General features: G+C 39.3%; 1 protein-coding gene across 1 annotated transcript in view; it reads left to right on the top strand.

Moving 5' to 3' along the window:
• The first annotated feature begins 352 nt into the window (after window positions 1–352).
• ADGRD1 (adhesion G protein-coupled receptor D1) overlaps window positions 353–13459 on the top strand; it is a 142190-nt gene continuing 129083 nt past the window's right edge. Inside the window, exons 1-4 of the mRNA XM_017815622.1 lie at window positions 353–1031; window positions 1126–1162; window positions 5242–5325; window positions 11233–11355. Coding sequence (XP_017671111.1) covers window positions 963–1031; window positions 1126–1162; window positions 5242–5325; window positions 11233–11355 — 313 coding nt within the window. The 5' untranslated portion in view covers window positions 353–962. The remainder of the gene's footprint in view (window positions 1032–1125; window positions 1163–5241; window positions 5326–11232; window positions 11356–13459) is intronic.

Here is a 13459-nt window from a genome sequence, read left to right as displayed (position 1 = left end):
AATGCCTCAGTTTCCCCTGCTAGACACAGGCATGGTACAATCAGTGCCTCAGAGTGCCATGTGATTTAAACCAGTGGTTTTTTTAGAGGTTATGCTTCTTCAGGCTGAGCTACAATCTGTTATTTCAGCAAACAGATCTCAGCTTTCCTTCAGAAATTCCTGCTCTGTTTTTCCTGAGCGTTCGGGTTGTGAACACTTGTTCTGGCTTCGATTCCTCTGCGAGTGTGCAGATTGCTACGAGCAGTAATCTCCCTTTTTATCCGTTTGCTGAAGCACATGGACTCGTTTCCACTTGCTCCTGGCTGGCTGGTGTTAGGACCCAGAGAAGAGGCAGCAGCAACGTGATATATAAATAGAGAACCAGAATGGGACAAAGTTTGAGGAGAAAGCATGACATCACTCAGCCTTGCTCTCCACCCAAAAAGATCTGGGATGGAGGTGCAAACGTGAGCTGGACAAGAGAGGAGTTTGCAGCTCTTTTCAGCTCAGTTTCTGAGGGAAGAGGGAGAGTTTTCCGCCCGATGTGCTATAAGGAAGTGCATTTTCTTGCGAGCAAAACTACGACAGGCTTCGGCTCTCTGACAACGTGAAAGCAATTGCAAGGAAAAGGCAACCGTAGGAAGAAAGTTGAAAACAAGATCTTTTCTTTTTTGGCTGAGGTTGTGACAGAAATATTTGACTCCTTTCCACGGAACGGCACAACTTTCGGATTTGATGCACATTTCTTTTAATTTTCCTCCAATCATGGGAATTTATTTGCAGTTAAATGAAGATACCGAAGTGTGAAGCAGGAAAATACTACTTAAAGGGTCTGGAAGGATATTTCGCCATCGCTGAAGGAACAGACTTTTTGAACCTGCATGGAAAATGACCTTTTTAATACCAAAAGCAGCAAAGGAAAACTTATGATTGAAATCTTACAGGAGTTTGATTTCAGTTGTACTTTTAACCTGAAATAGACCATGGAAAGTTTATTATCCCTGCTCTGTTGTCATTATTCTCTGCTGATTTTATTGCAGCAAAAATACCAGGTAATGTTCTGAATGTGGTCAGTATTGAGATATACTTGGATTCCTCTTAACAAGTTTTGCCTCACTATCTCATTATGTAATATTTTATGTGCAGGTGTATGGAAACTATTCCCAGCTCCCCAAACACCCAGGTAAGGAATGCTCTATTTACATTTTATGACAATGTGCTTAAATATTCATTTGCTTTTTTGCTTTGTATTTCTTATTCTCTTAGTACCTCCAAAGAAACTGTGATCCTGTGTTTGAATGTCAGCTCTGTATTAAAAATGTAATAGTCTAAAGTATCAGACTGTCCCAGTCATCTTAAATTCAGCAACCTACCTATTGAATATTCTGCATAGAAATATGTTTGCAGAAAAATAGCTTGTATTTGCTATGTGGAAAAATCTTGTATACACTTATTAATTTTTTTGAGTGTTTCTCTGAATCAGACCTCCACACAGACTATTTCCCTTTTTTTCCCTCAATGCTCAGCATTTTCAATTCAATGATTTAGTGTTAGATATGTCAGCTTGTATACTTTGCAGTACTTTGGCATGGCTTCAAGTCATCTCCCCTCCTCCCAGCCTCCACTCTTCAGTTTAAATCAGTCACAGGGATTTAAGGATCCCTCATCTGTTTTCAATGTAGAAAAAACTTATTCAAAGCTTGTTCGGGGTCTGTGTGTGTAACTGCAGAATTCTTCTGTTTATATAAATAGTTTAACCTCAAGCCTCATGGTGGTGTACAAGCACAATTTTACTGCTTTACCAATCCATGTATTGCTTTGTGCTTTTTAGCTTTAACCACATGTAATTATTTTCAAGTCAAACACGGAGATCCGTGGACGTGCCGTGTTGGCTGCCAGTGCAGCAGCTTCAGCCTGATTAGTTTCTTTTGTCCCACCTTTGCTCAAAAACAAGAAATACAATCCCATTCCCTGTGGATGAGGATCACTGGCTTCTGGCTGGTGGAACAAGAGGGGGGAAAAAGCCTCCTGCAATGAGGGGGGCGAGTTACCCAGCCCTGATTTTGGAGTAGAGTGTGTGTGTGAAGCACAGCTGCAAGAGATGCTTTCTGGCTTTGAACCAGGCTGCAAAAAAGTCCTGTGGTTTTGTTCTAATCAGTGTAGTTACCTGTGGAAAGGACATTGCATTCAAAGCAACAGGTATTTGTTTCCAGAGGTCTTTTGTTTGGAAGTGGGGTAACAGCACAGCTTTGTGGAGTTCAGAGCTGGGAAAGCCACCAACATGCAGCGTGGCTCTGGGCAATTTTCTTTGCTGTATATCTGTTTCCCTTCCCCCCCTTTTTTTTTTTTTGGTCTTTTTTCACAGCTTTTAAATGTTGCTTTCCATACAGAGTTTGATGCCAGCCATGGCATACTTGTTGCTGGGAAAGCCACCAACATGCAGCGTGGCTCTGGGCAATTTTCTTTGCTATATATCTGTTTCCCTTCCCCCCCTTTTTTTTTTTTTGGTCTATTTTCACAGCTTTTAAATGTTGCTGCTTCTTTTGAGTTTGATGCCAGCCATGGCAATGCCTTTGTTGTGATGCTGCTGCTACTGCTACTAAAATGCTTGTGCCATGTTGTGACACATTTTTTGGCATCAGATAATTTTCTCCCAGGAGCTTCCTTTTCTCTTTTTCTCTCTTTTTCTAATTATTTTTTTCTACCACCTCTCTTAAATCCTTTTTTGTCCCCTAATACAAAAGGGAGATGTTAATGGGAGCAAGAGATGTTTGCATATAAGCACACTGTGAACCAACAGGTGTGGTCTGTGCTCTGCAAATGGAGCTGGGAGTTTGATGAAAGTCAGATGGAGGTATGTTAGCTCAGGTTAGCCTATGTGGATGCTCTTACTGCCATAGAAATTTATACTTTTCATTTCTTTTGCAGCAGCCAGAATATGTTCTTTGAAGATAGAAATGCAAAAGGTCTTGTTCCTGTATCCAGTTTTCTCAGCCTGCTTTGCCATGCTCAGCTTAGTTGAGTTTGGGTTGCTTGGAATTTCAGATTGGATTTTGTATGGGCTTATTCTGTGTCACTGTTCTCTTATGCTGGCAGCATCTTTGTCCTTTCATTAGCAGTTTTGCTTTTTTCTTCCTAATAGTCAAAGGAAATATGGAACCATAGAACCTTATCAATTCCCCTAAAGATATCCCCATTTATCTACTGATGCTCCTGCTCCCTCTCTGTGGGAAAACCTCTGTACAACTGCAAACATTTAGTTAGGTGGGCTAATAATAGATCCTGGTCAATTATGAATCTTTTGTTAGATATCTTTGGTAGAGTTGAGTTTGGGAGCAAGTCTGAGTAACTTGTGTGTCCTCACAAGATGCAGAATTTCTTTTAGTTCTGTTTCCTCAGATCTGCAATTCCTTGCTGTGATGTTTTAGCAATTCTATCAACTTTGGATGCATAATAAAAAAATAAAAATCCTAGGAGCCCACCTGTGTCGCGCTTCAGACACTAAACCATGAGGGTGGAGGCCATCAAACTGCTCTCCATTGGGGGCATTTGGCAGTTTAAGGATGCAAATAAAATTTTTGCACCCTTATATCTGTGATAAAGAACTCCTGTTTGTGTCCAGGACATTAAAATGATAGAATAATTATAAAATAGGCAAGCTGTTTTGATCTCAAGAGTGAAGAAAGGTGTGGGATAGTCTGCAAATGTCAAAGGACACTGCCTGTGACTTGTTTTAATTTGCACATCAGGTGTGGGAAGCTTTTTCTGTGGTGTATGACAGCTGAAGTGGGTTTTAACAAACTTACCTGTATCAGCTTCACACCTCAGGTTCTTGAAAGATTGCTTGGGACTGAAAAATGATTGTAGGTCAGAGAATTACAGATATAGTGTAATATAAATATCTGCTCTCTTTGCCCCTCTCATTCAGTGTGTTCCCCCCCTGCACCCCCAAAGAAAAGATTAACTCAAAGCAGTTGGGTGATGTGGCATCATGGTGAACAAAACACATCATTCTCATTTGCATTCACAGTAACATTTCTGTGTATCTGTATCAGCCTTCTAAAACTTTCTCAGATATGGGAGATTATGAATTTATTTCAGCCCAGCTGGTTGAATTGATTGTTTTGAGAATCAAGGGTTTCTTGCAGCTAACAAGGTAACAAGAAATTACAGCTCATGTTTTCCTACGTTGTTAGGGCTCTACTCTTAAAATAGAACTGTTATCTTAACGAAAAATTGGTTGTTTTGGGCAGCCTGCTTCTGACTAATTTTAAGTCATCACATCTAAAATGTGTTCAACCTCTGGTCAGCCAGACTGTGCAGATAAAAGTGCCAGTGGGAACCAGCAGATATTTCACCTTTGTCATCTTGTCCACCTGTTGCTAAAGAGGACATTTTGGAAAACAAAATGTTCTCATCAGCCACAAAGAGCTGTTCAGGTTTTGGTGCAGTGGGGAAGGTTCTGAAGGAATAGCTGATGATGCCATGTGGGGAGGAGTGAGTGCTCTTCCATATGGTGCTTAATATTCTGGAAGCTCTCCTCTCGAGGAAAATCAAATTCCTTCTGTTAAAGGAAGTTCTGCTGTACTGCTGCTGAGGTGAGAGCTGTCTGGAGGCATCAGGAAGGCTGCACTCTGCTGTAATGGTTGTGCAGACACCTCTGCTCTCATCCGTGGTCCTGCTCCTTCCTGGTGTCTCCCCACGGACAACCAAAGGTGAAAAAGTTCTTGGATTAGTATAAACTCAAGGTGTTGCACTGATTTTCCAGTGGATTTTGATGAGAGAGTAAGATGCCTGGGAACTCCGTAGCATCTTCTCCTACTCCGTGGAGCTGCAGAGAGCTGAGTTACCTCTGGAGGAGGCAGGAGCAGGAGTAGTTTGCTATAGAGACAGTGCTTCGTACTACCCACCATGTGCTTGAAATCTCAGTAAAATCCAAAAATTATTCTTGGCTGACTCCTCAGCTGTTCCTTCAATGAATGCTGCTGGATACAAGCAGAGATTCAGTCAGAGATTGTTGCACATTTTAAATATAACCAAAATAAAAATCAGTTGAGTTTTAAAGCAGGTTTTCTGCAGTGGTTGATCAGATGGCTTTTATCTACTCTGCTGTGTTGATTTATGATCTCACTTATGTACCACACTGGGTGTACAGAAAATATTTTCATTTACTTAACCAATTGACCTCCTTTATTGTTATTTTTGGTTGCGCTCCTTGTTGGTCTTGTCTTTAATAATCTTCTCAACTGTGTTTCTTGCAAGGGTTCAAAGTTCTCGCATCAGCTTCCCATTACTGGCCATTGGAAGATGTGGATGGAATTCGTGAGTTTCGGGATGCGAATGGAGGTAGACAAAGGATTCACTGACAATGGCAATAACATAAGTATTTGTGGCAGTCTGTAAGTAAAAGAGGAGCAGGAGAAAAGAAAGGGTTCAGCTTTTGTGCCACAGCAGTTTCAGCCTTTTTTTTTTTTTCTCAGCTAGTGTTTTTGCAGTGCTCTGATGTCCAAATGATATCTTATTTGTGAACTGATTTTTATAGAGTATTCTCAGAGGTTTTATGGGCTGTCTGTGCATTTTTAAGGTTATAAAGAGAAAAGGTTTATGATCCAAAGAGTCATTGAAATCACATTGTTATTAGTTGGTTTGGTACATGCATTGCATGCACTAATACACTCAGTGACTGAGATCTTGGGCTATGCCAGCAGTGCAGGTGTCTCCTTTTTGATCTTGGAAGGAGTTAAATGCCCAAGTTCCTCATGCACTTTTAAAAATTGCGTGTAGAATCCATAGAAAGAGAAGTGTAAGCTCTTATCTGGATACTTCTTACTCATTTTTATCTGGTTTTGGGTATTTCCTTAAAAACAGTATTGCAGCGTTAGTTCATATTAATTTGTGTTTTTTTCCAATAAGGCAAAATCAAGAGAGATTTTAAGGCAAAACTCACTGATTTAAAGAGTCTGTTGTGAGGACTGCAGGATCCCAGAAGGAATGATATTAAAGGGCAGTTTGGTTGGATTCAGCCATTCTCTGGATCTGAGGTTTCACATCAGGACCGAAAAGGGGGTGTGGGGCTTTCCAGGGATGTGGAGGTGATGTCATTCATGGGGCTCCAGCAGAACCACTGTGGTCCCTCAGGAGTTTTCACAGGAACTGTTTTCTCTCCTCTGACGCTTCCAAGTTGTGCTGGTTGTGCATTCCCCAGGATTCCTCACTCCAGGGCTGCCCACCCTGGCAGCTGAGCTGAGCTGTTTTGTGCCAGTGCAAGGAAGGGGCTGTTGTGACTTTAATATCTTTATCCAGAAAGAACCACTGCAGAGGATTAAATCAGGAGTTAGAGACAACCTTACGTGAAAAATGTTACCAGAAGTGCAAAGTTATTGCTATTTATTACACAAAAATGGCAATATCAATCTCTGGTCCTAAGTCTGAAAAAGATCCATAAATATCTAAACCCTTTTATTGCAGAGGTGTTCGAGTATTTTAAGCTTAAACTTTGACCTCTCTTTCCACAAAATTTCTGAAAGGAATGGAATTGGTTGACCAGAAATATATCTGGGCAATATTCTGCTTCCATTAGGAGCCGATGGCACCATTCCTATTGACTTCAATAGAATAATAATTTGGATTACAAAAAGTTACCATGTGAGTTCTCTAACAGTGTGTTAAAGTCATTTTCTGACACTGGACTTCACGTAGTTTCAAAAAAGTCAAAGTGTTGCATATCTAGCACTGTTTTGGCAATCATGTTACAACAAAGTTGTTTGGAAAGTGCTTGAAAATGATAAATATAAAACAGAGCTCTTGGAAAAATGACAATTAATGTCAGATTGTTTTTCAAGTTTTGTTAAATGACATTATTTCAGCAAAATTCAGAAATCTTTTTAATAGTATCTTGGCAGAGATAAAGCAGAACAGATGAAGTTCCTGATCCTACAAACCTTCACTTACAGGAATGGGACTGGCTCACAAGAGTGATCTCTTTTGACTCCTATTATGACATGGTGTTAAAAAACTTCATAAATGAGCCAGCTGCATGACTCTGCTGAAGAGATCTGGAGGACTTTGTCATACAATGATTTGCAGAGGGTGCCAGGAGCCGAGTCTTTATCTCTGCAGAGCAACTCTGACCATGCTGAGTTCTTTCCTTAATTTTGTAGTGGATAACTCAAATTATTCTCAGCTGCTCATATTCTGTCTGATAAGACACAGATATCATCTCAACTGCCTCCAGCAGAGCTTTTATGTATCTGCCTGATATTTGACTTTGATATGCAAGAAAAGTTTTCTTTATTGTTGTAATCGACTGCAGGTGACAATTTGCTTGTTTTTGATACCATTCTGATGACACAACTCTTCTGTTTATTGCTGGAGTCTTTCTTGTTTTTCCACTTGTCATATCATGCAATTATTTTCATTCCATGTTTCTCCTCTTGAATCCTTGAAGCATCATAATCTGTCCGTCACGTTAATCCATTTTATTTGTTGAAGTCATTGTGCACGAAGCCAGATTTATATCTCTCAATGCATTTGATGTTGTGAGAGCGTGTCAGCAAATTAATTTTTGGTTATCTCAGCAGTGGAAGCAATTGAAGGGAAACAATCAACTCAAAATATAGCAAATAAAAAGAAAAAAGTGGCCGTATTCAGGTTTTCCATCTGACCCCTTGCTTTCCATGCATTTTTATCTTGAGGGGTTTGTGTATATTTTTCTTTTTTTTTTTTTTTTTTTTTTTTTTTTTTTTTGTTTTTAAGAGCATTTGTCTTTTTGTTCCCTGAGCTCAGATGGACTAAGTCTGAAATCAATGTCTCTCTCTTTACCTTCATGGGTTTTCCATCAAGCTTTATTTGCCTGCCCAGGGTAAAAAATTACAGTGTGCCAGATACTGTTAAATTATCAACATGAGAAAAAAAATAGAGAATAAAATTTTATTGTCAGATATAAAAAAGTTGGGGCTTGTTTAGATGGAATTTTTTGTATTTTATTTTGTGCCCATCACCTCTTGTCTGTTCACTGGGTACAAATAAGGAGAGTCTGGTACTATTTTTACATCTCCCACGGAGTGTTTTTACACATTGAGAAGATCTCTGAGCCCTACGATCCCCAGGCTGAGCAGTTCCCAACATTCTCAGCCTTCCACTGGACTTGCTCCAGTATGTCCCTGTCTTATACTGGGGAGCCCACAACAGGACATGGGATAGCATTGCCCATAACTTTTGCACCAGTATAATGATTTTTATTATACATGCAGAGTTTCTCACCAGCAGGAATATATTTCAGAGCCCTTCACCTGCCATTGCATTTTTTATATTTTTTTCCTTCTCAGTAACTGTGAAGAAAATATTGTTTTAGTGACACTGGATTTGCTTCTCTCGTGCAGATCCCGGGGAGAAGTTGTGGGATCATTTTAAAGGCCACTGCTCAACATCTGTGCTTTGTGCTGAGTTGAGAGATATGAACTGGTCAATTCATTACTGATTGTGTTGATTCATTGTTTTGCTTATTTGCCTGTTTTCTTTTGTTGTTCCACCCAGCTCTAAGAATCCACAACTTCACTGTGCTTCCTTCCCATAACTCTACCTTTGTATATACCAATGACTCTGCCTACTCTAACTTCTCTGCAACTGTAGGTGAGGATTTACATATTTGTTTGTTTTTTTTGTTCTGCATTTGTCAAGCTTGGATGGTTCTTGTAACGTTGGATTCAAAATTAACTGAGTTTTGGTTCAAGTGGTTGTGTGGTTTATGCTCACACTGTCACACGTGCTTGGAAAAGCACTCCTGCAATGTTACCTGGGTTGCTCCCAATTATGAGGAGAGGAGGATGTGCCTTAGTGGTCCTCCAGAACCTAAAAAATTTCTGTTAGTCTTATTAAAAACAGAGATGATGTTTCAGAGGAACATATAAGAATAAATAGGTTGATTTTTTTTTTTCTTGTTTTCAAGGGTAAAACTCCATTTTTAATTGTCTCATAGTATTTTTTAAAGGACACGTTTAGAAAGACAGATACAAACAAATTTGCAAAGCCTGGAAAGAAGATCTTGTCAACCTCGACAACTTTGATTCACATGAAGTTTTTAAAAAAAAAAACAGGGAAGCAAAAATCTGCATATATATGTCCATTTATTGATTTTATTTTTCTTTAACATCAACACACTGGGAGATAAAAGGAAGAACAGAAAATCACAACTCACCAGGCAGAAACCTGACAGACTGGAAACCAGTTACATTTACAGCAGCATGATATTAAAGTCACTTAATTTAAGTCACTAACATTTATACTGTGTAGGTGCAATTGAAATATGACCTCTTGTCCACTTTATGCTTAGGTATTAATTCCCATCAAGTTGTTGGAAAATTTGACCTAAGCAGAAGGATGGAAATGGTGAAACTGTCATTTGGGCTGCTCAGATACTGAGATTTTTATATTGGAATACTAAACCCACGGTTTTTTTACTCTCTAACAGTAAAAGTATGCTGGCAAATGTGAACTCTATTAATAATGAACTTCACATGACCCTAATTCCTTTCAGTCCTTTCTTATCTGCTTTATAGACCACTTACATAGTTCTCACATAATAAAGTATGTTCAATATGAACATTATAAAGAGTGACATCAGTGGCAAAGGAGATGCTATGGAAACAGAAATGCATTACCTTATGGGATTTATTCTGGCTGGATTAATTTCTAATTCAAGTGCCTCAGGAAGAACTTAGAAATGCTTGCTTTGCTCCATAGTGCACACTCACAGTTTTAAAAGAAACCAAATTTTATCTGTCAGTTAGAGGCAGGACTTGGTGATTTCTTCCTCAGATGAAGGGGAAGATACCCGAAAACTGATAATTAAGTACTGAAATAAGAGAATATTTCAACCTGCATTCAGTGAGGGCTATGCCAGGCTGTTGCTGTGTCCTGGAGGGGTGTTATCCTGCACTGGGACTGCTGCCCTCCTGCCTGGGGGTTGTCTGGAGTTTGGAAAGGAGATGTTGTGTTGCCCATGTCCCTGTTGCATAAAGGAAGGCGCAGGCTGGGAGCAGTGACAGCAGGATTGATGGTTGTCACTCGAGACAGATGGTCTGTCCCCAGCACTGGGTGGGCACCTTTGCCATGGTTTGTGCTCTGCAGAAGGTCCTGTTGGGTGAGGTGGATGTACAGGGATAAACACCCAGAGAAAGCCCTCATGTCCCACCCTTCACGTGTTTTAGACCATTTGTGTGCCTCCCTCATCTCCCCTTAGGATCTCATGAGATTCCCAAATGCCAGGCAGCTCCTGGCTGGCAATTCCCGCACCTCAGAGCAGGGCAATGTGTTCTCAGTGCTGGAGTTCCCTGGGAGCAGCTCTGCTCCTCACACCTTTCCAGAAGAAATTATGAAAGAAAGGTCTTAAAGGCAAGGTTCTGAACGTTCCCAGTCCTGGCAGGAATGCCATCCCAAACAGTGGGGTGAACAGAAATCCCACACGGAACAATTGCATCCTGTCTGCTCAGAAATAGGCAGTTTAATATTTTGTGCTCTGTGGGATTTGGGCATTTTGACCCAGCAGAATGTTTTAGTTGTGATTTCCCTTTGTCTTCATTGCTCAAACCAGTCCCTCTTTTTATCCTGGGACAAGGGAGATGAGCTTCCCATCATCATCTGGAGCTGCACTCTCAGATCTTTGTGAGGTTTCCTGTAGTAAATAAGTGTTTTAGTTTTAATAAGGTTCATCTGGTAGGAGATATATTTTTGTCTTTTTAGTGTAGCTTCTCAAGTTAATTTCATTTAATTACTTTTTTAATAAAAAATGGGGTTTGATCACAAACTTTCCCTTTCTAAAAATGAAAAAAAAAAAAAAAGAAACCTTATTCTGTGCCAGTTTTGATTAATTAAAGAATTTCTTCACTAACTCAACCTAACAGTAAGACACCTCTAGGATGTGTCCGGTATTCAGAACTCTGGAAAGTGTAAGGTTTGTTCAGATTACTTTAAAATAATAATTTTGGGGTGTGTGGGTTCTGTTAAACAGTCTTAGTTAATCACAGAGCTGAGTGACAGATATAATATTTACAAACTTGAAAGAGATATCTGTATGTTTCTTTAAAAACACAATAACAAACCACCAACAAGCTCAAACAAAAACACCTAAAAGAAAAACAAACACACAAAAGCAACAAAAGCAAACACATGGTCGGAACAAGATAAACATCTGAGGTGTAAGAGCCTGTTGAAGTTTTGATGTAAATGCTAAACTAGATTTTGCTTTTCCTTTAGATATTGTAGAAGGAATGGTGAACAAAGGAATTTACGTCACTGAAAAGAAAGGAGTTACCTTTCTCTTCTTTGGAAGCTACCAAAATTCTTGCATTAGTAATCCAGAAGTTTGTGGACCTGAAGGTGAGAAAATTTGTTAATTATTTTTTACATTTCTTTTGCTGTCAAATTCAATACTTGTCATTTCTTTTCTCATTGGAATGAAACCTAAAAATCTAACTTGACCCTTTTTTGACTTCTAAAACAATTGAGTGTTGATTGCTGAAAATTTAGTCTTTTCTAACTGCAGTTTAAATTAGTACTGGTCACCAACTACTCAGAGTAGTTACAGTGTAATTAATTCAAACAAAGCCAGAAATAAACTTAGTGTCCAAAATCTTACCAGTGGCAACAAAATTAATTAATGCCTACAAGAACAGCAGTTTGACAAGCAAAGAAGTTGTAACACAGACTTCAAATTTAGGAGACAGATTCAGTGTGGCCTCTCAGCAGGAACAGGTTTGGGGTTTTCACATTTATCTCCAGAGACAACAAAATTTGCAGGTCTCTGGTGTTATGGAATCCATTTGTCCTCACAGACACTTGAATCTCTTAGTTCTGTTTCTGTTCCCTTCTTCTTGGGTTAGGGCACCAAATGACAGGTGGAATGGGAAGGGCACAGGTTTGACAACGTGTTGGTTACAGAAAATGGCTCAAAGTGTGTCTGACTGTCAAACCAAACACTCACCTTGTCACTGACATCAATCATTCACCAGGGGTTTAAAAGTCTGTGCAAATGGAAGGCTCAATAGAAAATGAGGCTTTCTTATAAACTCCAGCAGTCCCTAAACTTAAGAAACATTGTTAATATTGATTTTTTTTGCTTTTATTGATTTAGGCTGTTCTTCCAACAGGTGACATTGCTTGAAATAGGATTACTTTTGAGCTGATGAAACAAGAGCTGTGTATGAACTTTTTATGAAAGTAGGAGACACTCAGAGAGCAGATGCTACACGGCTGTTACATGAGAGTATTAGAAAAAGTAATTCAGTATCCAACTGTAGGTGTATTTTCTGATATATGCTGTATCTTTTCATACTTTTTTTATTTCATACCACTGGGAAATAAAAATCATCAGGAAGTCATAGTGTTTCAATGTCTACAGTATAACCTAATTATTTTTATATTACTAGAGCACTCCCAGTATCTCACAAATAAGGACATTAAAAGCATAAAACACTGAAATGTCCAGTAGGTAAAATGTGAAGAACTCATACAAACCATAAATAATAAACCATTGTAGCAGGTATTAATAAAAAAAAAGGGGAAAAACCAACACTCTTTTGTCTAAAGGGAGTGTCTTTTCTAATCAAATACACCTGTGGCAAGGATAAGGTGTAATTTTTTGAAGAAAGGTAATTTTATTCCAGCCTGTTGTTGCTAAAACATCCCTTGATTCGTTGGTTGTGTTTGGGTGAAACTGGTGTTGAGTACTTTCAACCAGGGGAATGAAATGGTCTTGGGATCTTTCCAGATGAAATACTCTGACCTGTGAAACAAAAATGCCACTATTTTTTCCTAGGCTAATAATTTCATAACATCTCAGGACTGTTATTTTTACTTGAGAAAACAAATTCTTCTCGCTTTTGAAACGTGGAAACGCTCTTCCCCCGCCTCGCTCTTTCTCAAGTAGTTCTCAAACAATGGTTTTTCTGTGAGCAGTTTTGGGCTCGTTGGAGTGTTATTTTCAGTCAAAAGAAACATTTGTGGAAGATGCAAGAGAATGTTCTCGTGATCATTGGTTTGAGCACATTAGGCAAAGCCGGATTTAGCACACATAGGTGAAGTTGAAATTCAAAAAAAGATTTAAAAAAGCTCTGTGCAACATAACATTTCATAAAGTTGGGTGTTTGTTGGGTGCCTGACTTTAATTTTTACTTTTAGTTTTGGAATATCCTGATCCAAGGTATAATGAGGATTTAGATGCAGTTTTCCCGTGGCCACAGGTTGATCAGTTCCTACAGGACATTCCAGTAGGACGGACAGTCAAAGATGGGACAAACCAGCTCCACTGCAGACAGGCTGCAAAATTAAGTCTCACTGTCTACATAACTTAAACTGCATCTCCCAGCCTGTAAAGAAGGAATAACAGCAATTCCCTACGTTTCAAAAGTGGAAAAAGGTTGTGAGAGGCTTTGACAGAAGGATCCCGTGAACAGCAGGAGCAGCTGAACGTGGTCAGGCTCGG

Source organism: Lepidothrix coronata, unplaced genomic scaffold (assembly GCF_001604755.1).
Source record: "Lepidothrix coronata isolate B3197 unplaced genomic scaffold, Lepidothrix_coronata-1.0 Scaffold51, whole genome shotgun sequence".
Classification (NCBI taxonomy): domain Eukaryota; kingdom Metazoa; phylum Chordata; class Aves; order Passeriformes; family Pipridae; genus Lepidothrix; species Lepidothrix coronata.
Note: the sequence above shows the minus strand (reverse complement) of the source record. Positions and strands in the feature narration are given on the sequence as shown.